This window comes from Antechinus flavipes, chromosome 2 (assembly GCF_016432865.1).
Source record: "Antechinus flavipes isolate AdamAnt ecotype Samford, QLD, Australia chromosome 2, AdamAnt_v2, whole genome shotgun sequence".
Lineage (NCBI taxonomy): Eukaryota > Metazoa > Chordata > Mammalia > Dasyuromorphia > Dasyuridae > Antechinus > Antechinus flavipes.
The window spans coordinates 232,361,513-232,388,955 of NC_067399.1; the positions used below are offsets into that span (position 1 = coordinate 232,361,513).

At 39.4% G+C, this 27,443-nt stretch overlaps 2 protein-coding genes and 1 long non-coding RNA gene across 3 annotated transcripts in view; 1 reads left to right on the forward strand and 2 right to left on the reverse strand.

Annotated features, from left to right (window-relative positions):
* HNF4A (hepatocyte nuclear factor 4 alpha) overlaps positions 1 to 12,093 on the reverse strand; it is a 74,965-nt gene extending 62,872 nt beyond the window's left edge. The window contains exon 1 of the mRNA XM_051976508.1: positions 11,913 to 12,093. Within this exon, the coding sequence (XP_051832468.1) occupies positions 11,913 to 11,961 (49 nt within the window). The 5' untranslated portion in view covers positions 11,962 to 12,093. The remainder of the gene's footprint in view (positions 1 to 11,912) is intronic.
* The window catches only part of LOC127548871 (uncharacterized), a 40,043-nt gene extending 13,974 nt beyond the window's left edge, over positions 1 to 26,069 (forward strand). The window contains exon 2 of the long non-coding RNA XR_007950479.1: positions 25,334 to 26,069. This is a non-coding gene — a long non-coding RNA (uncharacterized LOC127548871). The remainder of the gene's footprint in view (positions 1 to 25,333) is intronic.
* The window catches only part of R3HDML (R3H domain containing like), a 12,762-nt gene continuing 1,492 nt past the window's right edge, over positions 16,174 to 27,443 (reverse strand). Inside the window, exons 2-6 of the mRNA XM_051976509.1 lie at positions 27,436 to 27,443; positions 25,425 to 25,543; positions 23,352 to 23,484; positions 22,169 to 22,284; positions 16,174 to 17,909 (exon numbers count right to left, since the gene is read on the reverse strand). The exon at positions 27,436 to 27,443 is cut by the window's right edge and continues 316 nt beyond it. Of these exons, the coding sequence (XP_051832469.1) occupies positions 17,777 to 17,909; positions 22,169 to 22,284; positions 23,352 to 23,484; positions 25,425 to 25,543; positions 27,436 to 27,443 (509 nt within the window). The 3' untranslated portion in view covers positions 16,174 to 17,776. The remainder of the gene's footprint in view (positions 17,910 to 22,168; positions 22,285 to 23,351; positions 23,485 to 25,424; positions 25,544 to 27,435) is intronic.

A 27,443-nucleotide genomic window follows, 5' to 3' on the forward strand; every position in this document is an offset into this window, starting at 1 on the left:
CATTTAAAGTGATGGATATGTAATGCAGTCTCCAAATCCTGCTTCAGACACCTATTTGTGTGACCCAGTCATGTCATTTAATCCCTCATTGCTTCAATTTTCTCAACTATAAGATAAAGCAATAATAATAGTTCTAAGTGTTCCTGTCGACAGAACACTGAGCCTAGGGTTAGGAACATCTGAGTTCAAATGCAGACTCAGATACTAGCTGTGTGACTTTGGAGAAGTCACTTAATCCTGTTTGCTTCAGTTTCCTCATCTGTAAAATGAACCGGAGAAGGAAATGGCAAACTCTTCCAATATTTCTGCCAAGAAAAATGGGGTCACAAAGAATCAGACACAGCTGAAAAATGATTTAACAACAAGTAGCATCTGCCTCACAGGATGCTGGGAAGATCAAAAGAGAAAACATGTAAAGTGCTTGCAAACCTGTAAGCTATCCTGTCTCACCGGAGAAGTCCATTCTTCTCTCTCCCTCTAGGGGGCAAAAAAGAATAAAAATATTCCTGCCTTGTTCCACTTGACAGCAGATAGTAAAATTAACATTTCTTTGAGTTGCAGATGTACTATTGTTTCAGGCTACAGTTTGCCCAAGAAGAGACAAAGGGTTTAAAACCGGGACTTGCAATCTAAGGGTGTGGTGATTTTAGGATTTGGGTAGGAAGCTCTGGTTTTTCAAACTAGGCAGTCAAGGGGAAAGGGGTTGGAAGGGATGATTTTAAGGAGGTACTTCCAGGGAACACTCAGCCCATCTGGGTAGAGGAGGAGGGATGAATGTATCCAAAATATTTAAAAATAATGGTGATGTAAAAACAAAAGTTAACAAGAAAAATATTTTAGAAGAATTATAGCATTTCAAAGTTGTCTTAAGGACTCCAAATCATTGAACAATACAGTTTCTGAATAATTAAAAATAATTATCATCTGAATGAGAGATTCTGGGAGTGTAAGCAGTTTGCAACATTTTAAATGAACAGTTTATAAAGAGACCTGGAGTAAAAGATGTCAGCAAAATAAAATTATATGAATGGTGATATGCAAGACATAAAGCCTGTGTACTTTTCAGATAATAAGATTGCAACTAGTTTTTAGAGTGCAGCTAGGGGTCCCAGTGGGTAGGGAGTCGGGAAGACTCAACTTCATGATTTCAAATCTGATCTCAAACATTTAATAACTGTAATCCTGGGTAAGTCACCTTACGCTATTCACCTCAGTTTTCTGATCTGTTAAAATGAGCTGGAGGTGACTATGGCAAACACTCCTGTATCTCTGCTAAGAAAAATCTTAGATGGAGTCACAAAGAGTTAGACACAATTAAACAACAAATAAAAAGCATTGATATAGTTTTTAAGATTTGCAAAACATTTTACAAATAATATCACACTTTATCCTTATAACAAATCTCAGAGGTAGGTACTATCATTGCTTCCATTTTACAGATGATGAAATTGAGGTTAAGTGGGTCCCACAGCTATTGTCTGAAGCCAAATTTGAGCTCAGCTGCCTCAAATGCTTACATGTCAGAGAAAGTAAAGAGAAAACATCAGAATATAGAGGTTGTAGAGAGGAAATGTCCAATCTTGAGCTGAAATAGAAATTATTCACTCATCCAGCCTCTTTGCTTGAATCCTCCCAGTGAAAGAAAGTTTTCACCTGACCAAAAAACCCATTCTATTGTTGGGCAGCTCTGATTTTTAGGAAATTCTTCTATATGTTGAGCTTAATACATTCTTCCCTATAACTTTGTTCAACTGGTCTTAATTCTGTCATCTGGGGCCAAACAGAATATGGCCAATCCCTAAATTCCCAAGGCCAAAGTGATTATTTGTCATTATGGCATCGTGTCTTTACAAAGCCCAAGGTATCAGGCACCCTATTATTTGGAAGATGGAAAACTATTAATTTTTTAACTGGAATTATATCAGCTTGTGGTAGGAGGGACTGGAGAAAGAAAGGGGCTATTGTGTTTTGATTGAAGTCTGTTATAACTTGGAGAGACACTCAAAACTTAAAGGAATTGTAAATTGGTGGGCTGTCAGAGCTGTCAGGATGGGGAATTGTTTCTAAGTTTCTGTTAAGGGAATATACACTTAAAAACTCTAGGACCTCTCTCCCACGTTGGCTACAGTGTAATTTTATCAGCCCTAGAAAAGTCCTAAAACTATCTATCTACCTCCTAAGCCTCACCTCTGTGCTACTCCAGCCAAAAATCTTTGCATTGTCTTATTATCCTTAGGTCTCTCATTAAAATATAACATCCTTGGTTCTCTTCAACAATGAGGTGACTGAGGCCAGTTCCAATGGACTTGTAATGAAGAGAGCCCTCTGCACCCAGAGAGAGGACTGAGGATCACAAGCGTGGTTCACAACATAGCATTTTCACTCTTTTTATTGTTGTTTGCTTACATTTTATTTTCTTTCTCCTTTTTTTCCAGTTTGTTTTGATTTTTTTTTGTGCATCAAGATAATTGTATTAATATGTATGCATATATTGGATTTAACATATATTTCTACCATGTTTAACATATACTGGACTACTTGCCATCAAGGGGAGAGGCTGAGGGGAGGGGGGAAATTGGAAGACAAAGTTTTACAAGGGTTAATGTTGAAGAATTATCCATGCATATGTTTTGAAAATAAAAAGCTTTAATAAATAAATTATATATATATAAAAATAAAACATCTCAGGTCACATCCACAAAGACACATTCTATTTCTTTGTTCAAAAGTCCCTTCTAACTTTGGAATCCTATGTCCTAAGGTCTCTTTATTTCAGAAGGGAGAGAGTTTGAGGAAGGGAAATGGAAGCTCCTAAAATGAACTTTGTCTCTTATCGACTCCTTGATTTCTCCTGTTCCATTTCTGTCTGGGGCTTCCTAGCAGGTCCCCCACGACAACGCCCCATGCCATTCTGGAACACCAACTAATTTCTCTCCTTTTCCCTGTCTCCTACCAGCGAGTGTTTGGATAACTTCTAAATGGCTCCTCTGGTTTTCTCCTCTGGAAATGCTCCGGCCCAGCGGGCTCTCCTTTTCTGGGGCCTGGAAGGTCATCCCCACCCTAGTGGCTCCAGACTTGGCAGGACCACGCTGCAGACAGAGGCTCAAACAGTGGCTTGTCTGTACTAAGGACTGGTGTTTACCCAGAGGAGGAGACTGAGGAGAGCAGAGAGGAAAGACCTGGCTGAGCACACTTAGAAGGCTGCAGGCTTCAGCCTAACTTCCTGGATGCTCCTTGCTCTGTAATCTGGAGGTGTTAGAATAGGTGGCCCCAGGGTCCCTTTCAGCTGTAGATTTGTGATTTTATGGTCTTCTGCCCGCCAGGGGCTCCCTCCTCCTCATGGAACTGTCTGGAGATGAAACTGGCACAGACCCCCTTCTAGTGGTCCTTTCAGCTCTAGGCAAGTCACCTAACCTGTCCAAGTGCCTCAACTCTCCTTCAGTGCAATGAGGGTAATTCTGCTTATAGTAGATCCAGCTCCCAGAGTTGTGAGGAAAGAGCTTTTTGAAGTGGCTTAGAGATATGAATTACTATCGTGCCCACTTTCTCTTTTCTGAGTCTGACAATAGCCCCATGGGGGTAGCTAGAGCAGATGTTATAATTTCCTTTTTACAAATGAAAGGGAGAGGGAAAAGGAACCCATATAGGGCTTGCTATATATTAGTATTATATGGATCAGACATTGTGCTAAGAGCTTTACAAGTATTATCTGAGTTAATTGGCATAATATTTCCTCAAAGAAGATGATATTATTTTTCTCAATTTATATTTGAGGAAATGAGGCAAATAGCAGCTAATTGACTTATTTAAAGTTAATTGACATCGCTAGTAAGTCTCAGAAATTCAAATAAACCTCAAAAGTGGCTTGCTCAAGGTCACTCTTCTAATCAATGGCAATACAGGAGCTTAAAGAGCAATGGAAAGATGTTTAAGCAGGCACAATTCAATTTCATCAAGTTCAAGTGACCCACTTGGAAGCAATGACATAAAAGAGCTTCCCAAGACCATGTATGAACAAGCAGAGGTGGTCTAGTCACATGCCGAGAATGACAACAAACAAATGCATACACACAATGTTAAAAAACACCACAAGGAAAGGTCTCTTGAATACTGACTAGATCCTTTAAAGATTTATGGAAAGACATGGATGGGAGTACAAAGGATGAAAAAAAGCCATGGAGAGATTATGATCTGCAGAGTACTTACATTAGTGTGTCAATGGATTTCCCCAGTGCTAGAACAGCAACTTCTATCTTCCTGACACATAGTTTATTGTTCTTTCCACTATATCCTACTGCCTGCCCACTAACCTTTCCTACCAGGACATAGCAGAAGTGATGTGGATCACTATTACAAAACTCTGCTCAAGAGATACATACCTTTAACATAAAATCTTTCCTAATTCCCCACCACCACCCATCCACCCCCGCTGGTAGATTCCAATCCTGGAAGTTGTCCAGGATTTTGTGAGCTCTGGGTATCAGTTTCCTCCTCTGTAAAAACAATTGATTATACTAAATAATATGTAAAGTTCCTTACACTATTGTTATTAACATTTTCTGTTCTAAAAGCCTTACCAGCTCTCAGCAGTTTATTCTTTTTTTTTTAATAATATTTTATTTTTCCAAATACATGCAAAGATAGTTTCCAACATTTATCACTGCAAAACCTTGTGTTCCAAATTTCTCTTTCTCCCTTCTTCCCCCCTCCCCAAGACAACAAGCAATCAGATATAAGTTAACCGCATGCAGTTCTTCTAAATATATTTCCATATTCGTCATGATGCCGAAGAAAAAGCAGATCAAAAGGGAGAAAAAACATGAGAAAGAAAAAAAAAAAAGACACAAACAGCAACAACAAAAAAGTGAAAATACTATGCTTTGATCCACATTCAGTCTCTTTCTGCAGGCAGATGGTACTTTACATCATAAGTCTATTGAAATTGCCTTGAATTACCCCATTGTTAAAAAGAGCCACGTCCATCACAGTTGATCATCCCATAGTCTTGTTACTGTGCACAATGTTCTTTTGGTTCTGCATCAATTCATTAAGTCTTTTCAGGCTTTTCTGAAATCAGCCTGCTCATCATTTTTTATAGAACAATAATATTCAGTTACATTCATGTATCATAACTGATTCAGCCATTCCCCAAATGCCCCCTGCATCTACTCTTCCCTTCCTTTATGATCTCTTTGGGATACAGACCCAGTAGAGACATAGTAGTCTATTTTCTAAAGGCCCTTCCATAATTGACATTCTATGTAAGAATCCCCTCAAAGAAATGACAAGACTTAGCAATGGTTTTTCCTATCTGCATGCATGCATAATGAGAATGGATGAAAGAGGGAGACAACATGCATATAAATGCTTACAAACAAGTTACATACAGAATAATTATTATCATTTTTTATATTACATAACAATAATATCATCATTATTATAATTATTAATTATAATCATTTGTCAGAAATGGTACTAAGATTTAAGAGGGATTAGGAAAAGCTTTTGACAAAATATGGGATTTAAATTGAGACTTAAAGGCAATCAGTGAGGTCAGAGTGGAGGAGAGAGACAAGAACAGGAGGAAACATGCCTGAAACTATGTCTTGTTCATGTCTTGTTGCCTTCCGGGCAACAGCAATCACAGAAGAGAGCACTAGAGAATAAGCTGTTTAAAAGTTATCTAAACTCTAGTAGGAGACAGGAGAATGGGGAGAAATTACTTTGTGTTCAAGAAGACCAGCAAGGAAGGCCCAGACAGAAATGGAACAGGAGGAAATTATGGAGAGATAAGAATTCATTTTATGATCAGCCAGAAGGTTGACTCATTATCACAGAAGCATGGAACTAGAACTGGAGAAGCAATATGCATGATAGACAGACAGATACATGAGTAGATAAGGAGATGGACAAATTGATGGATAAACAGATAAACAGACTAATTTATTTAGATATTTGGAAGCAGAGACACACAGAAAAAATTATAATAGATTAAATTCATCCTTTCAATTTTGAACCCTCTTCTGCCATATTTCTTATACTCGTTTGTGCCCTCTACCAATCCCATATAGAATGCAAACTACTTAAAGATAAGTGTATTTCATTTTTAGTTAGAAATTCACATTTCTTTAAATTCTTTTATGAAATGTGGTTTTTGAGTGTGGGTTGAAAAAATACACTTTTGTGTATATGATGTTTTATTTCTATTAATACTTTTTTGCAGGAAAAATTTAGAAAAAAGAGAGAAACAGGAAAAGGTAGCTAGATAGTGCAGTAGATAGAACACAGGAAGACCTGGGTTCAAATTTGACTTTAGACACAACACTTGCTAGCTGTATTATCTGGAGCAAGTCATTTAACCCCAATCACCTCACATAATAATGATCATAAAACAGTATGAAAGTACTGTTAATGTCTACTGGAATTATAGTTGGAGACTCTGCATTTGACTACTGGCTAGATACATAGAATGCATGTATTTGGGGAGCCAGCCACTTCATCCTTTTTGGCCTTATTTATAAAATAAGAACATCCTAGATGCTTTCCATTTCTAAATTCTATGATTTTAGCATTTCTTCCTCAACTTTCTTTTTCCTCTTGCTGTTGCCTCAAATAAGATACTCCCATCTCCCAAGTCCATGCACTTTCATTGGTTTTCCTTAGTGCTTGGAATTTTCTCTCTCTCCACATCTTAGTTTCTCTGGTTGAAGACTGGCTTCAAGTCCCAGCTACAAGCCCACTTTCTATAAGGAACCTTTACCAGTCTTTCTTAATGTTAGTTCCTTCTGCCATGTTGATTATCTTCAGTTTATCTTTTACATATCTTATTTGTACAATGTCATTTGCATGTTGGCTCCTTCATTTGACTGCTCATTAGGGCAAAACTGTCTTTTCTTTCTAGGCCCAGTGCCTTGTATGTAGTAAGAACTTATTAAATGCTTGTTGATTGACAGATTGATTGGCCTGGTTTTCTGGGAAGGGGTTCAGCCTAAAGTACCTTAACACTTTCCTCGATAGGATTAAACAGAAATTCTTAGACATTCCCAACCCTTACAAAAGGAATCAAGACTCATCTCTTCCATTCATAGCACTTTTTAATTATAAAGTGCTTTCATTATGAAGTGCTAGATGACATAGTAGATAGAGCACCAGCCCTGAAATCAGGAGGTCTCATGAGTTCAAATCCAACCTCGGATATCTAAAACAGCAAATACTAGCTGTGTGACCCCGAGCATTGCCTTTCCCATCCCCTCCCCCCAAAAAAAGTGCTTTCAGAGAGATCTGCTCTGATTCAGATAACAATGTGAGGTAAGGAGGGAGGAAAAATTATTCCCATCTCACAGATAAGAGAAGTGAAGTGACACATATCATAATTATCTAGTACTGCTCCAATTTTTGTTGATGGTACTACAATTTTATTTGCTTCTTCTTCCTCCTTACCCCACCTCCCAAATCTTGTCCTTCCTAGCTCCAGAGCATCTCTTGCTTTTTCTGTTTTTTTCCTTTTATTTATGTTGTCAGCACCCTAGTTATAACTTCATATTATATATATTTTTTATTATAAAAATCTCCTAATGGGTCTGCCAGGACTGCCAAAATAATTTTAAGTGTGAGTAGAGAGAGCCACGTCACACCAAAACTTTAAGTGGCTCCCAAATTTGCCACAGGAGTTAAAGACTTGGTTGAGTTAAAGACTCATAAATTTGTAGACTTAACCTGGTAGGTATCATAGAGGCTCTATTTTACAGATAAAGAAATTGAGGAACAGTGTAATGTGACCTGCCCAAAGTCACACAGACAGTAAGTGGCAGAAAGACTCAGAGTTCTCAGTATTCAAAGCCACTCTTTCTATTATATCATACTATTTTCCTCTATCTACTCTAAACTACTTTTTCTGTATTATTTTACTTTATCCTTCCCCCCCCCCCTGCTCTATATCCCAAAAGTAGTGTAGTTATAAGCCATTAAAGTTAAAACTTGAGGTAGGTAGATGGCACAGTGGATGGAGCACCAGCCAGGGAGATATAAGACCTGAGTACAAATCCAATCTCAAGTACCGACTACTAGTGTGATCCTGGATAAGTCACTTAACCCTAATTGATTCCCCCCCAAATTTAAAAGTTCATTAAGATTTTTGAGATACCCTATAAAATTGAACTGATTAAAACTATTAGCTGTTCTCCAATTCTGTCCTGCCATCTCATCTTTTATGAATTTGCCTCAATTAGCCCCTAGATACATGAAAAGAATTCCTTCTTATCTTCTTACTGAAAGCTTTCTTTTCCTTTAGGTTCAAGTGAGGTTTTATCTCCTCCATGAAGCCTTCTCTGAGCCTATTCCTCTTCTCTGCTAGCCCAGATGAATGGGCCTTCCTTCCCCACATTTTCCTTGAGCACTTTTCCCTGGTCTCTGCTTTGACGTTATCATAGAATCATAGAACTAAAGTATGCATGATAGACAACCAGCCAGAGAGATATATAAACAGATACAGAGAAAACAATAGAATAAAAAGTAAAATTAAATACTGGATTGCGGAATTCAGTGTTAGGGAGATATAGAATCAAATTCTTCTTCCACTATTTATTATCTACTACCTGAAAAATCATTTAACTTTCTTTTGGCCTCAGTTCTTCATTTAGGTAATGAAGATACTGAAGTAGACAACCTTAAATGTCCCTATCTGTTCAAATGGTTTTCATGCTTTCAGATCTAGCACTCTATCCACTGTACCACTTAACTCTCACCTGGCAGATCTGCTGCCCAGATAGCCAGAGAATATGGAGTTCAAAGCTCTGACAGTTTGTGAAAGGAAACCATTTTAGATGCCAGCTTGGGCTTTGGTCAACTCTTCCCCAAAGAAGTTTTGCTTTTCAGAGGGAGAAGAGGCTAAATTTCAAATCTATGTATATAATATAGGATATGGCTCTTATAGCCCAAGCCCTAACTCTGTCTCAAGCTGGGGATCTCTTGCTAGGGAAGTGAGGAAAATTCTCTAAAGCACTGGTTTTCAAACCCTTTTTTGACTAAGCAGCTCTATCAGTAAAACCTTTTAAGGATAAAGCTTATATACATACATACATACATATACGTGTATATATGTGTGTGTATATATACATATATGTATATTTATATATATACATATATATGTGTATATATAAATATATATATAAAAGTCCTTCCTTCTCTCTCTTACCACCATATCTAATCTGTTACCAAGGCTCATTGATTTCATCTTTGCAACATTCCTTGTAGAGGCCCCTTCATCTCTTCTGACATTGCCTTCACTCTAGTGCAGCCCTTCATCACCTCGTGCTTGGATTATTGCAACAGCCAACTGCTGAGACTGTGTGCCTCTGTTTCCCCACTCCAATCCATCCTCGATTCAGTCACCAATGTGATTTACCTAAAGCACAAGTCGGATCATAGCAACTCCATCCACCCCCACCCCTTCCTCTCATACGCAATAACTTCAGTGGTCCCTTATGGCCGTCAGGATCAAATACAAAATACTGTTGGACGTTCAAAACTTTCATAATGTATCTCCTCCTACCTTCTCAGTCTTCCCAGACTTTCCTTTCCAACTCTTCAATCCAAAAATGCTGGAGACTCTCAATTGTTCCAGAAATAGGACACTTTCTCTTAGTTGCAGGCATTTTTTTCCGCCTAGAATGCTCTCTCTCCTAAACTCCATCTATGTGTCTTCCTTTAAGTCCTAACTTAAATCCCATCTTTTATAAAACACCCTTCCTAACCCCTTTTAATTCTAGTACCATCTCTCCCTTAATTATTTCCCATTTATCCTGTATATAGCTTATCTATATGTATTTATTTGCTGGTTGTCTCCCCTCTTATATCGTTATCTCTTCAGGGGTAAGGAGTGTCTTTTGCTGTTTTTTATATCCCCAGGTCCTGGTATTTAATAGATACTTAATAAATGTTTGTTCAGTGATATATGAGCTAATATACTAATAATTATAGGCATTATAAAGTTTATGCAAAATATAGAAATAAATAAATATGAAATGACATTTGATCTTACGTAGAAATAGATAAATATGAAATGACAAATCCTCCATAGGGGAGCTATCGAATGTATAGGAGCTTTCTTTTGGGTCTTTTAATGTTTGCAAAGATGCTTCAGGACAACCACCTTCCTCAGCTGCATGGCCTGTCCATCTTTTTCCAGTTATACATAGGGATAGAGGTAGGAACCAGACCTATGATTTCATTGCTTCTGGGAACTCCCAGTGAGAAAAGCTCCCTTTGCCAAGGCGATGACCTGCCTCTAAAAATGAGAAGGGATCAGAGAGCAATCTCAATCACCGAGAATTTAAGCATCTCGTTCAATTTTAAGTGTATGTCAGAAGTGGGACTTTCAAAAGCTCCTAGACCAGCTCCCCATCCAAGACAATACATCTGATGAAATCGTTTATGCCAATTTTATTTTAAATGTAATGACTGTTGAGCTGCTTCAGTCTACATAAGCATTTCTAAAAATTCTGTGAAAATTCTTGAAAGGCTTCTGGGACATTCTCAGCTTAAAAATCAACCATCTGACACCTCCTTTATCAGTTCAACTCAGAGAATAGAATAAATAACTATGTAACACCTCTAGCAGAGTGGGGGTAGGGTGAGGGAAGCAGGGAATAAGCAAGCCCAGCTGAGAGAGTCAGATGATAAATCTTCTGGTCCAGACCAGGCAGCTTCATACCAAACTCTACAGGGTGCTCTGGTCTGTGAATCTTATTTCCCCCCTCTAGCCTGGGACAGTGGGAAGAGGAGCTGGGAGTGGCTGGGAAGTTCAGGTGTTTGTATTTTAAGAAACCTCCCAGGGTAGCTTTGGCATGTGGATCAAGCCCAGAAGACAAAGCCCCAGATGGTCCCAGTGGGATGGGAAAGGAGCCGCACACAAAAAGTCAGCTTTGCTCTAATAATCCCCTTTCTCTCCCCCGCTTGCTTCCCTCACTTCCATGAATTCAGAAAGTGGGCATTCCAGTCCCAGAAGCTGTTTTTGTGAGCTTTGTGAGCTCTGGGTCTCTATTTTCTCCTCTGTAAAAACAATTGAGCGGACTAAATGATATCTCTAAAGTTCCTTCCAGCATGAACATTCTCTGTTCTAAGGGCCCTACCAGCTTTCAGCAGTCTCCATTCTAAAGCCCCTTCCATATCTGCCACCGTGAGTTCCGCAGCCTCTTCCAACCTTCTATATTCTGGGGCACCTTCAAATTTTAACGTTCTGCATAACCAAGCCCCTTCAAGCTCTACCGTGCTACAGTATTGTTAAGGGAAAGTGTTCGGTCTAAGGAAAGGAGAGGCTCAAACTGGGACACGGTTAGTGGGATCCGGGGCGGATCAGTTTATTTCTCGGGGCCTCAGTTTCCTTATCCATAGCAGTAGGAGGTTGGAGTGGATGAGGTCTGGAATCCCTCCAGCTCTAAATCCACGGCCCAGAAATGAGGTGTGCGTACCCAGCCCTGGGCACCAGGGGCCCGGCAGCTCCACATGCCCCACTCAGGCCCAGCTCGGGGGCCAGGCCCTGCGGGGACCAGGAGGCGGCCAGGCCCAGGACGGGCCCCAGCCGCGGAGGGGAAAGCCCCAGCTCGCGCGCCGTTCTTGCACCAGCAACACCCGGGGTTTCTGGGGCCAGACACGGCTCCAGGTGCGACAGCTCCCAGGCCCAGTGGCCAGCCCCGCAGAGCCTGCCTTCCTGCGGACTGCTTTGTCCAGGACCTCTCCCGGCTCTGGGCTGGGACACTGCTCCACTTCCCCTTACTCTCCGCAGACTGCCACCCTCTGCCCTGGTTCGGGCTCCCAAGCCCCAGAGAGGGGGAGAGGAAAAGGTCCCTCCCCCCGCCCACCCCCGAAGGAAGGCTGTGAAGGGAAGATGGCGGCCAGCCCTGGGACGTACTCACCATAAGGATTGTCCACACTGGCCCCTATCGGCATGTTTACACTGACCATCTCCCCGCCTGCTGGTTGGGCACATAAACTGGGGACCGACCCCAAGGCTGAGCGGAGAACTGAGGCAGCCAGAAGTGGGGCCAGACAGGAGGGAAGGAGGGAGGGACGGCCGGCCCAGGGAGGGCCCAGTGGCCTGTGTTATCTTATTGATTCTCTTAATCAGGGCTAATGTGGGTGGGGATGTTAAATTGTAACCAGTCTCTTAGGGAAACCGATCTGCAGGGGACTGTAGCTGTAGCCATAGTAACAGCCGGGAAGCTGGGACTTAGGAGGGCTTTTACAACCTGCCTTGCACCTGGATCTGGGGAGGAAGACAGTGCTGGGACCCAGCAGGTAGGGAGGGACAAGGACAGCCCGGGGTGTGGAGGTGAGAGTCCAACCTGCACCCAGAGCCAGAGAGGCAGGCCCAGCTTTTATTGCGGGGGGCCCAGACCCAGGAAAACAAAGGGCTGGCTGTGTGAGCGGCGGGGGCGGGGGAGAGAGGGGTGAAGGCTGAGGGAGAGAGGGGGACATCCTCCTTTCCCAACCCCACCCACTGCCTGATCCAGGCACAGGAGGAAGTGTGCTGGGGTGATGACCCCGCCAAAGGGAAAGGCCTGAATGGCAGACTAAGAGGGGCGGCCTGCACTCTCAACCCATCTTTCAATCCTCAAATGGGGGACTCTCTCCAAGGTCTGGATTCTAAGCATGTCCAGAGCTGAGAAATATCGTAGTAATATCATCCTGACCTATCGATCTATCTACCCATCTCTATCGATCTATTGATCTGTCTGTCTCTGCTCATCTATCTGTGTCTCTGTATCTATTTTCTATCTGTCATCTATCTATCTGTCTCTATGTCTGTCTGTCTGAATCTACCTATTTGTCTTATCTATCCATTCATATCTGTCTGTCTGTATCTACCCATCTGTGAGTGTGTCTGTCTCCATCTATCATCTATCCATCCATCCATCTATCATCTATCTGTCTGTCTATCTATCTATCTATCTGTCTGTCTGTCTGTTTGTCTGTCTGTTATCTACAGTATACTCCCACACACATATTCAGGCACATAAAAGATGAAACAAGCTTTTCAGAAGCAAAAGGCATTGATGTTGACAAACAACAAGATGGCCTTCAGCCCCTATCTATAGTTAAAAATAAATTGAATTATAGGCTTGTAGAACCACATAATGTCAGAGCTTTGAAAGATTTTAGAAAAAAGTTTTCCAAACTATAGGGCTTGCTCCAGTAGAGGTGGAGAGCAATGAAAGACCCTAAAGCAGGCGTACTTGCCAATGTTATTGGATATTTTCAAGTATGACTTTAGCTTGACTACATCAACTTTTTTTTTTTGAACGAAAACAAAATTCCAATCAAAATCAACAAAAGCAAGAATAACACAGGGAATTCAGATTTGCTCCAATAGTGGGAGGTAACAAAAGGTGACAGAATCATACCATAATGGGTGAGGGATGGTGGGCCCAGATATGCAAACAAGATGTTTTGATAAATCTTTAACAACCAATTCTCCAAAAAATAAAATGCTATGCATGACACACATTTAAGTTTAATTTGCATTGTTAATATTTTCTCCATTATTTTCCTAAGTCTAGATAATCAAAATGATAAAGTAAGCCTTGATTTGTAGGTTTGCCCATTTCTGAAGTATAAATGATTACACGGAAAACTTAATCAGATTTCTGTAACGTATTCTAGGCTGCAAGAGATAATTCCCCTGACTCTTTTTTGCCTTCCTTTCTCCACCTCATGGCCTCGGTGACTTTATAAATTAAACTAATCTCTCCCTTCTCAGAGGTTCCACACTTGGCCAAAGGTAGAAGCTAAAGTTGATCTGATGTCTTCCCATTACCTTCACCTTGTATTGAGTGAAGCTTGAGCTCCTACCACCTTCTTTAGATATTTCCTCCCGGAAAGACTCTAGTAATAAAGTACTGGAGTACCAACCTACAGTGCCCATTACAGATCTCATTCCCCTTTCTCCTCCACTAAGAAGGTTCCCAGGCTTAGTAGGCAGAGTTGGGGGGGCCACCTTTTTTTTTTTTGCCTTTTTTGGAAGAGCTAGAAACTTGGGGGTTATCTGTCAATTGGGAAATGGCTGAATAAAGTAAGGCATATGAATGTAATGCAATATTATTGTGCTATGGACACAAGGGGAATGGGGAAAGATTTGTATGTACTGATAAGAATGAAATGAGCAAAATCAGAAAGATTTATACAGTAACACCAGGGATAGGGTGGTAAATGTTTAACAATTGGCTCTCTGAAAATGTACAAACATACTTTTAAGTTTAATTTGCATTATTAACATTTTCTTCATTACTTTGTTAAATCTAGACAATCAACTAAAATAAATAAAGCCCTGATTTGTAACCTTGGCTAATTTCTGTGTAAAAGCTCACAATGAAAATTTAACAATCAGCTGGCTCCAGCATAACCCTGAATAACACCACTACCAAACCAAAAAAAAAAAAAAAACAACTTTGAAAGACTTATGAATAAGAATACAGGCAATGACCAAACATGATGATGAAAACTGTTATTTTCTTTCTGAGAAAGTGGACTCCATAAGAAAAAAAGAGACATATTTTAGGATTTGGTCAATATCTTAATTTGTTTTGCTTGAACAAACATATTTAACAATTATAAGAGGTTAATTTTTTCCCCCAATGAAGAGGAAAGTTGGTTGGAGAGAAAATAAATGCTTGCTAATTGAAAAAAATTATATTTCATTTTAAAAAGTGGGAAAAGTTTTTTCTTTCCTTTTTTCCTTTCTTTTTCTTCCTCGCTTCTTTTTTCTTTTTTCCTTCTTTCCTTCCTTTTTCCTTTTCTTTCCTTCTTTCCTTCTTTTTCTTTCTTTTTTTCTTTCTTTCCTTTCTTTCTTTCCTTCCTTTCTTCCTTTCTTTCTTTCTCTTCAAAAGGGGAGCCTTGCTGCATGAAGTTTGGAAAATAGGATTTATACCTTAAAATATAAAATGTCAAAACTAGGGTAAGAATCTAACTGTCAGAACTAAGAAGGATTTCAGAGTTCATGGAAAGAGCACTGGGTTTGGCTCTGTTACTTATTATCTGTTTGAGTTAGGGAAAGTCACTTCATAGGAAAATGAGATCATAAGACCACTCCTTCTTAGTTTCCTTTGCTGGATCCATATCATGTCTTCTATTCTTGCTATTACTTCAAGGCTCTGCCCTGGGATCTCCATTTTTTTCTTTATCTACTCTTTTTCTTGTCAACTCCCATGAGCTTAATAGTTATCTCTATCCAAGTGACTCAGATCTGTATATCAGACCTAGTCTTTCTTCTGAGCTCTAATTTTGCAGCACTGTTAAATATTTCAATTCAGCTATTCCATAACCAAAAAAAAACCCCACCAACTCAGAGAGACAATGATAGATTCTTTCACACAACTCCCTAGAGAAAAGAAAGAATGTTTATACTGAGGAAAAATATCTAGGTAATGAGTCATTAGTAGGATGAGGGGAACAAAAAGGAATTGCTGAATTATTCTGTTCACCTTACAGGTCTGATAATGCCGTACTTGGATTCATTTTATATATAGATAGTAAGCATGAGAAGTGGCATTCCAAAATCAGTACTTTTCTCCTTCATTGTACAATGGGCCTCAATTTCTTTTTCTATAAAATGATAAATCTGGACCAGTTGATCACTAAGGTCCCTTTCAGCTCTAAATCCTGTCATCCCATGATCCTAAGTCTACCATGAACTTCTTCTGTGACCTCAAAGTCATAGTCAAAGTAATCTGATTTCCCTGAGACTCAGGTTCCTAAACTTTAAAGTAGGAATAATAATTATGTTATCTATCTCACAGGATAGATAATGAGAAGATGAAAAAAAGTAGTATTTATAAATTGCTTAGTGCGCAATTATTATTTTATAAATGAGAACACTAGAGCCCAGAGTGAGGAAAGAGTTTTTGTTTATATTGTATGTTAATTTCTTCTGTATTAATAAAAGCATGCAACTCTATTGTGACTTTGTGATACCACATATATAATTATCATACTACATGCATATATATACATATATATCTGTGTGTGTACATGTATGTATGTATGTATGGTGCCCCCAAAATCTTAGTGAACTTTAAAGCTATTAAAGTTTATAATGCATAAGATTTTTTGGAACATGTTACACATATTTATATGCAGAAACATATATACACACATTCCTACATATACATGCACATACTCTGGAGTTTAAAGTCAGGGGACTGAAGATGACCCTTTTGGAGAGCTTTCTCTCCCTGGGTCCCTTCTGATCACCTCCTGTTTCAGTCTTAGAAGTTTAAGACATATTATAGGACCTGATCACCAAATTTTCTACCATTATCCATTCAGATGAATATGTCTTCCATGCCCGCCCTTTGTCTCTCAACTATTTTCTATCCCATTTGACCACCATGGTAGATGGGCTTGGGGTACACTAGAAAGACTCAATTCAGTTGCTTCTTCTGATCTCTTTATTGAGGAAGCTCCGGAAGAAAAGTCCATCGTTGTCAGGGTAATAAGCTTTGGATGGCACTTAAGAGTTTTTGGCACAAGTTGATCACCCATAGCTGGAGTTGGATTGATGAGTGGGGGATAATTATGGTCTATGGTTATTTTCTAGTAAAAAGGGGAAAAACTAGGATGGGATGAGATGGGATGGGAAAGGCTATTTCTCAAGCTTGTTTAATCTTCCCCATGATACTTTATATTCCAGTTCTTTCTGAACAGTTCTAAATTTGTCTCTAAGGAGGAACTATGTGGAAGATCATATGAAAGGGATGACAACTGCTTCTGTTTAGAAGTGGGGCTGCTGACCTGGCAACAATACATTTCTATCACTCTAGTGAGGCAGGTAGGAGAAGAGTTTTGGCTAGGAAGAGTCCAAGAGAAAGCAATGATCTAGGATTTGATGTGATAGAAAAATTGTTGGATTTTTATATCATAAGACTAGGTTCAAGTTCCAGCTCCATTGTACCTGTGTGACATTAGACAAATCAGAGTTTTCTCATTTTTACAATAGAATTGGAATGTAGGGGGATGGACAAAAGCTCTTTCAACCCTAAATCTGTGCTCTTCAGCACCCCATCCCCTCTTTCACCCCTGTCAACTTAGGTTTTTAATTTTTTTCAGGAGAGCTGTTTTCTTCCTGGCCTTGCCACTAATATATTGTGTGTCCTTGGAAAAGTACCTTTCTCTCTTTGGGTCTCATTTTCCAGTTCATGAGGAGATTGGATTGAATTAGGGGCTTTCATTTAGTGGTTCATGAACCCTTTGGGGGTTCTCAATGGTGGTCTGAGAATATGAGCAAAATTCTTCAATGACATCTTAAGCAGTAAATAATTGCAGACTATCATGACTAACATTTTAAATTACCCTGGCTATTTGATTGCTGATTGATAGTTGAAAGGGCTTTAAGAAATATAAAAAGTAGGGACCATGGATTTGTATGATCTCTATAGTCCCTTCCAGACCTGACCATCTAAAAAACTGGATAAACCTGAGATGAGAATTGAAAAGAATCTACAAAGTGATGATCTACCCAAAGAAAAAGAAAAACAAAGTAGTGTAATTGGAAAATAAAAAGATATTGATAATGTTTTCTACTTGGTCTTTGCCAGGACTACTGGAATAAAGTCCCAAAGTGGAAAAGTGGTGGGTGTATGTGGACAGCCAGAGGTGTTCTCCCCGTCATAAATAACTATTCTAGTCTATATAGTCACGTCTTTGGGGTCACGTAGAATCCTGCTGAAGGAATAGCTCTGTCCAGGGAGCCCAGACACAAGACGTTGCCCAAACCCTGAAATGATTAGAACCAGATAAGTCGGTTGGAGCGGAGCCCAGCAAAACACATGTTGTTGTTGCAGCTGCCGCCATAATTGGGGGGACAGGCTGAGCAGGGTTTCCCCATCTTGTATGGAGCTTCCCCAATCCAGTTGCCCCTGGAAAGAGAAGAGAAAATTTGGGATAGGAACAGAAAGGAATATTGTTGTCAGTTGTTAGACATGACAAATAATGAAAAATTCAAAGAAATCCTGGAAAGATTGATATGAAGTATTGCAGAGTAAAGAAAATAAAATCAAGAAAACACAACTCCATTGATATAGATGAAAACACTCTTAAAAGCAGCTAGATTTAGATTAATTGCCTTAAACTATATTAGTTTTAGAGAAGATGAAACATACATTCCCACCCTTACCATCCTTCCCTCCACCGCTAATCAAGAGAAGTGGGAAACTGCAAGTAAAGAACGCTACATAATAGTTAAAATCACTTGGTCAGTTAGTTGATTTTGCTGAAACATTTTTCTTTATTATGAAGGAGGGTTGGAATAAACAGGGAAATGAATACATTTTTCTAAAAGAAATAAAGAGAAAGGAATCCAGAAAGATAGAGGCTCACAGTATCTTGGGGGTGAGAAAGAACTAATATTGAGTCTGTTATCAATGAAGTGGGTGAGCCTCATTATTATCTGTACTTCTTCCTACCAGTTTCTCTTTGCTCCACTCTGATCTGGAGCCCAGTACCAAGTGACTATTCCTCAGATACATGTTGGATCTAATGATTCTCTCCCAAGCATCTTCAGTGAGTTTTTGTTATACCAATACTTCAAAATTCCCCAGTTGCAATACATACCCTCACATCTTCCCATGTTAATAGTTTCATGAATTGCTATTCCTCTTATGATGAGCCTCTCTAAATATAACTAGCCTGGTTTTCAGATGGCAGATGTATAGTCCATCTGCAGGTATATATACAAAGTCTTTCTAACTTAGTAGAACCTGCATAAATTTCATGAACAAGGGTCACAATTATACATGAGTACCTCTATGAAGTCTTCTTCAATTAGTCCAAGACTTCAGTTATCTCTCCTCATGATGAGTTCTATAGTTCCAAGTGATTTTTCTAGATTTTAACTGTTTAAACTACCTGAGGGCAGAGGAAGTCGAATTCTGAAATTTGAAGAAAATAAATGCCACCATGGATAGAATTGGAGGGAGTCTGGGAGCGTGTAGTGATTAATGATCATGCAACTAGTTGGCAAGACAATATATTTATAGCAGGTCTTTTTGAGCTGGCAAACCCCCTAAAAACTAAAAGTATGTTTAACAATTGAGAAATGGCTGAATAGGGGGTAGTATATGAATGTGATCAAGTACTATTATGCTATAAGTAACGAGGAAATAGTTTCAAAAAGACTTAGGTAAACTGCAAAGTGAAGTGAGCAGGACTTGAAGAAATGTAAAAATGATCCCCCTTTAGGACTTTTATAAACTTGAAGAATGAAATGAACAGAACTATGAAAATAATTTATGCAATGGTAAAAGCTGTAAAGCAAACAAAAAATCTTGATAGTATCAAGATACTATGAGCCTCTATCTTTCTGGCCAAGATCTGGCCAAGATAATGGCCAACTATCACTCCAGAGCACCAGTGATGAAATATGCTAACTATGACAGAGAGATAATGGATTTAGGTGTCTGAATGAGACTTATGTGTACATATATACATACATACATACATATATGTGCATATATATACATATACATATATAATAAAGAAATTCAATTTCTGGGGGTTTTTTAAACAGAGAGAATGCTATAGATATGAAATATGTTCACTCTCAGATAAAGTTATTATATTATTGATTTAACTGTTTTTCTTTCTTACAAGAGATCTCTCATGAAGTTAGAATAATCTGTGAATGTAAGAACAAAGCAAAGGAAGGAAGGAAGAAAGGAAAGAAAGGAGGAAAGAGGAGAGGAGAAGAAAGAAAGAAAGAGAGGAGGTAGGAAGGAAGGAAGGAAGGGAAAGAAGGAAGGAAGGGAAAGAAGAAAGGAAGGAAGAAGAAAGGAAGAAGGAAGGAAGGAAGGAAGGGAAGAAGGGAAAGAAGGAAGGAAGGAAGGAAGGAAGAAGGGAAGGAAGGAAGGAAGGAAGGAAGGAAGGAAGGAAGGAAGGAAGGAAAAGAAGTAGAGAAAGAAGAAAAAAGGAACCTATTAGAAATAGGCCGCATGGAATACTTTAAAGAATTTGAATCTAAGTTTTTCTTTCTATTCACATAGTCCATGTCATTATTCTTTCTCATCTAGATGACTGCAGTGGCGTCTTCATTGGTATCCCTGCCTCAAGTTTCTTTACGCTCTAATCAATCATTCACATAACTGCCAAAATGAGTTTCCTTAAGCACAGATCTGATCATATGAGTCTTCTATTCAATAAAAGTCAGTGATGTCCTTTTGCTTCTAAGATAAAATATACATTTTCTTCTTGATTTTTGAAGTTTTCACAAAGTAGCCCTAACTTGTATTTCTGGTCTCATTATATATTACTTCCTTTTCTTCAATTGTACAATTTAGTCAAATTGCATTTCATTTCCCACCTTAATATTTTTGTACTAGCTGTTTACCATACCTGGAATGTACTCCCTCCTCATCTTCACTTCATAGAATAATTCTCTTCCTTGAATATGCAGCTTAGCTACCACCTTTTACATGGCATTTTTCTTGATTCCCCTTCAACTCTTAGTACTCCCTAATTATCTTGTATTTAATGACCTTCAATTTAATTTGTGTCTATATCTCCATCCTTCTATCCATTTATCCATTTATCTATTCATCTATCTATTTATCTATCTATCTTTCTTTCTTTCTTTTTTTTTTTTTTTTTTGCTGAGGCAATTGGGATTAAGTGACTTGCTCAGGGTCACATAGCTAGGAAGTGTTAAGTATCTGAGGTCAGATTTGAAGTCAGAAAGACCTGAGTTCAACTTAGGTCCTCCTGACTTCAGGATCAGTACTCTATCCCCTGTAACAACTAGCCTCCCTTCTTTCTTTCTATTTATCTATCTGTATATCTCTCTTTTTATCTATTTTATACATGTTTCCCCCAATAGAATATAAGCTTCTTCAGAACTTATTTTATTTTTACTTTTGATCTGAATCTTGGATAATGCCTAGCACACAGTGGGTGCTTTATAGATGTTTTTGTTTGATGGAAAGAACATTGCTTTTGAACTCAGAAGATCTGTGTTCAAATACTGATTTTGCTACTTACTAACTAAATGACTTTGTCTGTTGCTCCCCACTATTTGGGCCTCAATTTCCTCTGATGAGTGGATGGTAGATAGATGTGATCTCTAAGGTCTGAAAATACTATTTTAATATTCTATCATCTAGGAATGTGGGTCCCCTGGAGATGTAACTTTAGGATATTAAAGATTTTTCTATCACTACTTAGAATATTAGTATTTAGTAAAACTGATCCTTAGGCATCTTTTTAAAAATGAAGTCTATTTCTAACAGTATTTTCACCAAGGGGAAAAATAGATCTGTGTTTGCTGAGGAAAGTAGTTATAATGGCAGCTAGCCCCAAGAAATTTGATAATTTTATTACTCCAAATTACTTTGACTCTAGGAGTTACAGAATTTTTGTAACTTCAGGATCTTCCTTTAGCCATTGAATACCTTCTTATCTTTTTCCCTAGGACTATGGGAATTTTTTTTAGATGAAAAATTGAATGGGTTCATATTACCAGCTCCAAAAAAGTATAGACCCTTCTTTTTTGTCCAAGTCTACAGACTCCATATGTTGCAATAGTTACCAAAGTATCCCAGATCTCCTTGGAGCGCCTCCACCTACTTATTCTAGTCAATAAGAAGCTGATACAGCAGCAACAACTGCAAATTGGAGTCAATCTTGTGGAATTCTTTTTCATGGGATTTGAACTGTATTTGTATCATCTAATAGGGTTAGGGAACAATATCACACTTTGCCAGTAGAGATGATCTTTTATGTGGGTTATATATTAATGAATGCATTATTTTGTCTGTGTGACCACTTTGCTACCAGTACAGATCATAGCTCCCCTAAGACTTAGAAACTTTAAAGGACTTTCTGCCATGATTAGAACCCACTTGGGAATGAGCATCTCCAAATTTAGCTAGTTTGATTCTTGGATGACAGACATCAGGTCCACTGTTGGGCTCAAATCTGAAGATTTTTCAGCTTAGTAAAATATGCTAGAGGAGAACTCAGGAGCAACTTCTCCTCTCCCTACTCAATAACAAGGAGGTATTGGAGGAGGTCTTCAGTAAAAGATTTATGTTATGTATTGAGTGTCCCTTTTCTCTTGCACCAAACCCAGATTCTGCCTCCATGCAGCTGCCCTTACTCCTGCCCTTCCTTCTGTCTAAGAACTTACTTGATGGCGTAGTTGCACACTAGGTACACTGCCTGGCGCCAGGTGCTCCCCCAAACGCTGATGTTTCTGCAAGTGTGGAGAGCACAGCCCAACCTATTGGAGGATGCCCACACCATCTGTCAAGGAACAAGCAAAGAGACCATTAGAGGTTCACCAGAGCCCTGGGATCATTGTCCACTCCCTACATGCCAGAGCCTGAGCTTGATGGAGGTTTGAGGAGGGGTTATGGGAGGATCTGGTAGGTCTTTTCCCCTTGAATCCAAAATGAGAAGATCCAATCCAGTTTTGTTTTAATCTGTAGTGAGACGGGAACCTGCCTCACCTTGATCTCCACTTGTTTTCTGGCTGCTCTGAAGCTGGCCTTCATTGGGAATAAACAAAAACATCTCAAAGACCTGAATCTCTTTCACGAAATCAGAAAAAAGATATTAAGATCTATCTCACTCTAACTTAATATATGAAAATCCAATCTTTGATAAAAGATAAATTTCAGGGTAGTTATTCCCATTGCAAATAATTCTTCAATTTTGTAGAATTCCTTGCAAGATTCCTTGAATTCCCTAGTGCACTTATGATAGGATTTGATTTACTAGAATTCAATTTACTCTACAAAGTTTCCTCTAGCATTTCAGAATTCTAAATGTTGATCCTATGACAGTAACTTTTCAGAAGCATATTTATTTAACAAATGGCCACAGAGCTATTAAAAACCACAAGTCAATCCCTAGTGACACCTTTTCCTCCATCAGAATGTGAGCATCTTGAGAGCAAGGCCTGCCTTACTTCTCTCTTTGTATCTCCATTATTATATATTCTTCTCACAGAGTAATCACTTAATAAATGCTTTCTTTCTTCCAGATTTGCCATTTTTCTTTTTTTCATAATGCTCAAGAGACCTGTCTATCCCTCTAAGGCAGGGGTCCTCAAATTACAGTTGGTGGGCTAGATGTGGCAGCTGAGGACGATTATCCCCCTCACCCAGGGCTATGAAGTTTCTTTATTTAAAGGCCCACAAAACAAAGTTTTTGTTTTTACTATAGTCCGGCCCTCCAACAGTCTGAGGGACAGTGAACTGGCCCCCTATTTAAAAAGTTTAAGGATGCCTGCAGGTCTGCAGTGGACCATAACTATATCCTCCAATAGTTAGAGGACTTCCCCTCCATCCTGTACCTTGGATAGGTACCTGAGTATAGTGGCTGCACACAGGCCCACTACAGTGCCAAGGACAACGGGGGCTGCACTCTCTTGGGTTGGGGAAAGAATAGTGCTGCTTTTCTTCTGACCAAGACTTTACTAGATCCACAACTGAGCGGTACCTGGTAGTAGAAGAAAAGGCATAACAGAAAGGGAAGAATTGTAAGAAAGATATCCAGTGTAACAGAAATAATCCTAAACTGAGTCAGATAATGTGGGTTCTAGTTCCAGATCATATATTAATTCATTGACTGACCTTAAATAAATTATTTCTCCTCTATAAGAAAGTCTATAAAATAAGACGTTTGGATGAAATGGAAGGTCCCTTCTCGATGGTGCCATGAATAGAGTAGACCTAGTGTCTGAGAACATATTTATGAATATTGTTGTTCCTTTATTTTTGAAGAGAACCAACAACTTCACAGGGTGATGTCTTGATTCATGCATGAGTTGGATTTAAAAGAGATAGAACTGCACAAAGTCATCAGCTTCACTCTCTCCTCCAGAGTCATTGAAATCCAGTGGTAAAACAAAAGCTAAGGTGACTGGAGATGGCCCAGGATGCAGTGGATGACCTTGGTGATCAGACATGAAGTCTGATCAAGCTCTAAGTGCTTCACAGAACCTACTTCAGCCATCTTCATGCTCCTTGGAACAAATTGGTCTAATCTGCCCATTCACATCTGGGTAACTTTTAATTGATTGGGGTAGACAGTTCCTTAAGTCAACAGTGACTCTGAGGCTTGTTGGTTACCCTGAATCTGGTTTGGCCCACGTGCCAAGATGGTTTAACAGGATGTGGCCTTGTGCATGCTACCCCTTCTTGGAGCCACAGGTGAGAGTTGAACGCCAGGTAGATACCAAAGGTAGATAAGCAGTCCCTGAAAAGAGCTTGGCAAGCTTCACACCAGAGACTCTAGTCTTCTTTGAAGACCCCAGATGCTCCTAACTATAAATACTGGCTGGATAATTAACTATTCTCTACACTTTTATTTTTTTCTCCAATATTTTATGTTCTGATGTGGCTTTTTGCCATTTAATGACTTTCTGAGGTAAGAGACCAGCTTCATCAGGAGGAGGAAACTGGGATCACCAGAGGCAGTGAGCCACAACTGCTCCCCAGGCCTTCCCGCAGGCTTTATGAAAAAAAGGTCAGGGGCTCTTCTGACCAATCTTTGGAACTACAAAAGATTCCTTCAGTTTGAAGGATCTTCTGGGGAGAACCTAGGATTTTCTCTACATCTTGATTAACTGTACTATGAAAGGAAACATTAACAGATAATACAAAATAATAGATTATCTGTCACTTTTTCTTGTGGAAACAATGAAAAGGAAATATGCTCAGACAGAGAAGAAGGTAGCTGGGGATGAAATATTTACCGTGTTGCACTATGAATGAAGTATATGTGGGAAGCCTGAGTCCTGTTGTTCTAAGGTTAGGGAATAAGCCTATTAATTTGAGGAAACCCAGTAGGAGAATGGGGAGGAAATCAGAAAAAAGATATTAAGATCCCACATGTACAAACTATTATTACCAACATTTTTGTGGTGGCAAAGAACTATAGGGTTATCTTATCAGCTAGGGAATGGCTGAACAAATTATGGTATATGATTATAATAGGATACTATTGTGCTGCTAGAGTGAAAGAGATGGTTTCAGAGAAATGTGGGCAGGCTTGTATGGACTGAAGTGAACAGAATCAAATGAACGATTTGTATTATATATAAAACAGCATCATAAAAGCAAACAATTTTGAAACATTTCATTCCTTTTATTAACATGATGATCAATCCTGTTCCAAAAGACTGATGAAGAAGAAGGTTGCCATCTCCTGAGAGAGAGGGGATGGACTAAATATACAGAGTGAGACATATTTTTGGACATAGCCAATATGGAAATTTTTTTGCTTTGATTGTCTATGAATATTTGTCTTGAGTGTTTTGTTTTTCTTTTTTCTTTTCTCCCTCTAGGGAATACAGAGTGAGAAAAAAGTGCTTGATGATTGAAGACATTAAAAAAAAAAAAAAAAAAAAAAACAAAACTGCCAAGAGAGTCACTCACCGGCCAGAATGAATGGAGAGGTTTTGGCCCAAGAATTTCATCAACTGTGGGGGGCCATGTTCCCAGATACAACGAGTAGCCCAGGCTTCAGCTGATCTTGCTAGCCGTTCATCCCAGACCTAGCAGTAGGAATCACAGAGTAACAGAGTTAGAAAGGACACCAAAGGACACCTATCCAACCTGTGCCTGACAGAAATCTCCTCTACAATCTCCTTCTAATAATAGGAAGCCCCTTCCTGACATTAGAGGGATCTTATTCCACTTCTAAACAGCTCTGATGGCCAGAAAATAATTTTTCCTTATGTTGAATTGTGAAATCTGCCTCTGCAAGTGGTCCAGCCCCTTTTTCAATCAATCAGTTAATCAACAAGGCTTTACTAAGTATCTTCTAATTGGGTCAGGCCTTGTGCTAGGTGATGGGGATATGAATGAAGCCAGAAATGAAATGGCCTTCTATAGACAGAATTTTGTATTTATATCAAATGTAAAATATATATAAATACATGGAAATTCAAGGAGGACCACACTAGCAACAAGGGGAGAAATGGATCAGGAAAGAAGATGCCACTCAGGAGTTGGCACTTCAGTTTTGAAGGAAGCCAAAGACTCTAAGAAAAAAAACCATAATAAAATAATTGAAAATAATGAACATGATCTCCACTCCTCTACATCTTTTCTGTATTCCAGAAGACTGTGGTCATACTCTCAAGAAGCACTTTTAAGCAGAAGGCAAGGACTACTCTGTTAGAATTTGAATCTAGGTTCTTTAACTCTAAAAAAAGATATCCCATTATCAGCAATGGATTCAGGAAAGTGGGTGAGTTTGACGGCCTTGTGTTCTAGTGCAGCTTTCAGCATAGGGGACCAAGGAGAGGCGGTGTGATTTCAGGGAGTAAATCCTGATTTTCGGGTGTTCTGAGCTAAAAGTCCAGGGTCGCAGTTCCAGTTTACATTTCTGAGTCTCAGTTTCTATGTTATAAAGAGATAAATTGAGGAAAGGGGACTCATTAAAACCTAGACCAGATCCCAGAACGCATTACCCATCACTGAGCGTTCCCAGTAACACCTCCTGGGCACATCTTTCCCTCTCTCTCTTCCTCATGCCCTGTGGCCATTTCTTGCTCTGCTCTGGACCATCATTAATTTACCCTCTGTCCTGACAGACTTTCTTCTCAGGAGGAGACACTGACCATTGTGGGGGCCTTGCAATCTATTCCAGAGGAGATATCTAGAAAGCTATTGGATGACTATCTCTCTGGGTTGGAGTAGGAACAATTGGACAGAGGGAGGGACTGAGATAATGCTTAAGACCTTTCTGACCCAAAGATCAGAAGCCTAGGATTCTGAGCAATGGAAAAAGCCTACTACCTCCTGTCTCCTGCTCCTCCCCAGGGGGTGGGCCCTGTCTATCTGTGGTAGACCAGCTCTCCTACCCCAGTCCTTCCAGGTGTCTGACCCCAATCCCATCTCCTCTATTGAGAAGGTTCTTAACTCATGGTTTATGACCTTTTAAAAATATTTTGGTAACTGTTATTTCAATATAATTGATTTCCATTGTAATCCTATGGTTTTTAAATTATGTGCATTTTAAAATATCCTTCTGAGAAGGATTCCATAGGCTTTACCTAACCAGACAAGGGGTCCTAGATGCATAAAAAGTTAAGAATCCCTTCCTACAGATGCTGAAAGGATGATCATTTCTAGAGCTGGCGGCCCCGGTCCTGGGATGGGTGAAAAGCCTTGACCCGGGAGCCAGGACTGCTTTCCCACTTCTGCCCCTGACTGTCTGCCGCCTGTTCTATATTGCTTTTTTCCCAAGAGGCTTTGGTTGCCCCAAACATAAACTGGCAATATTAAGTCTTGCTCCTCTCTTCACTACTGATGATCTGCACAAGTAGACTGGTTAGTACAGGCTAGTGAAAACTTAGGATAAGCGGAGCACAGGGACTGCCTCACAAGCGAGCAAGAACGCAGAGCTTGAGAAGGGAAGGAACAGGAAGTGGCTACTCACCATGTACT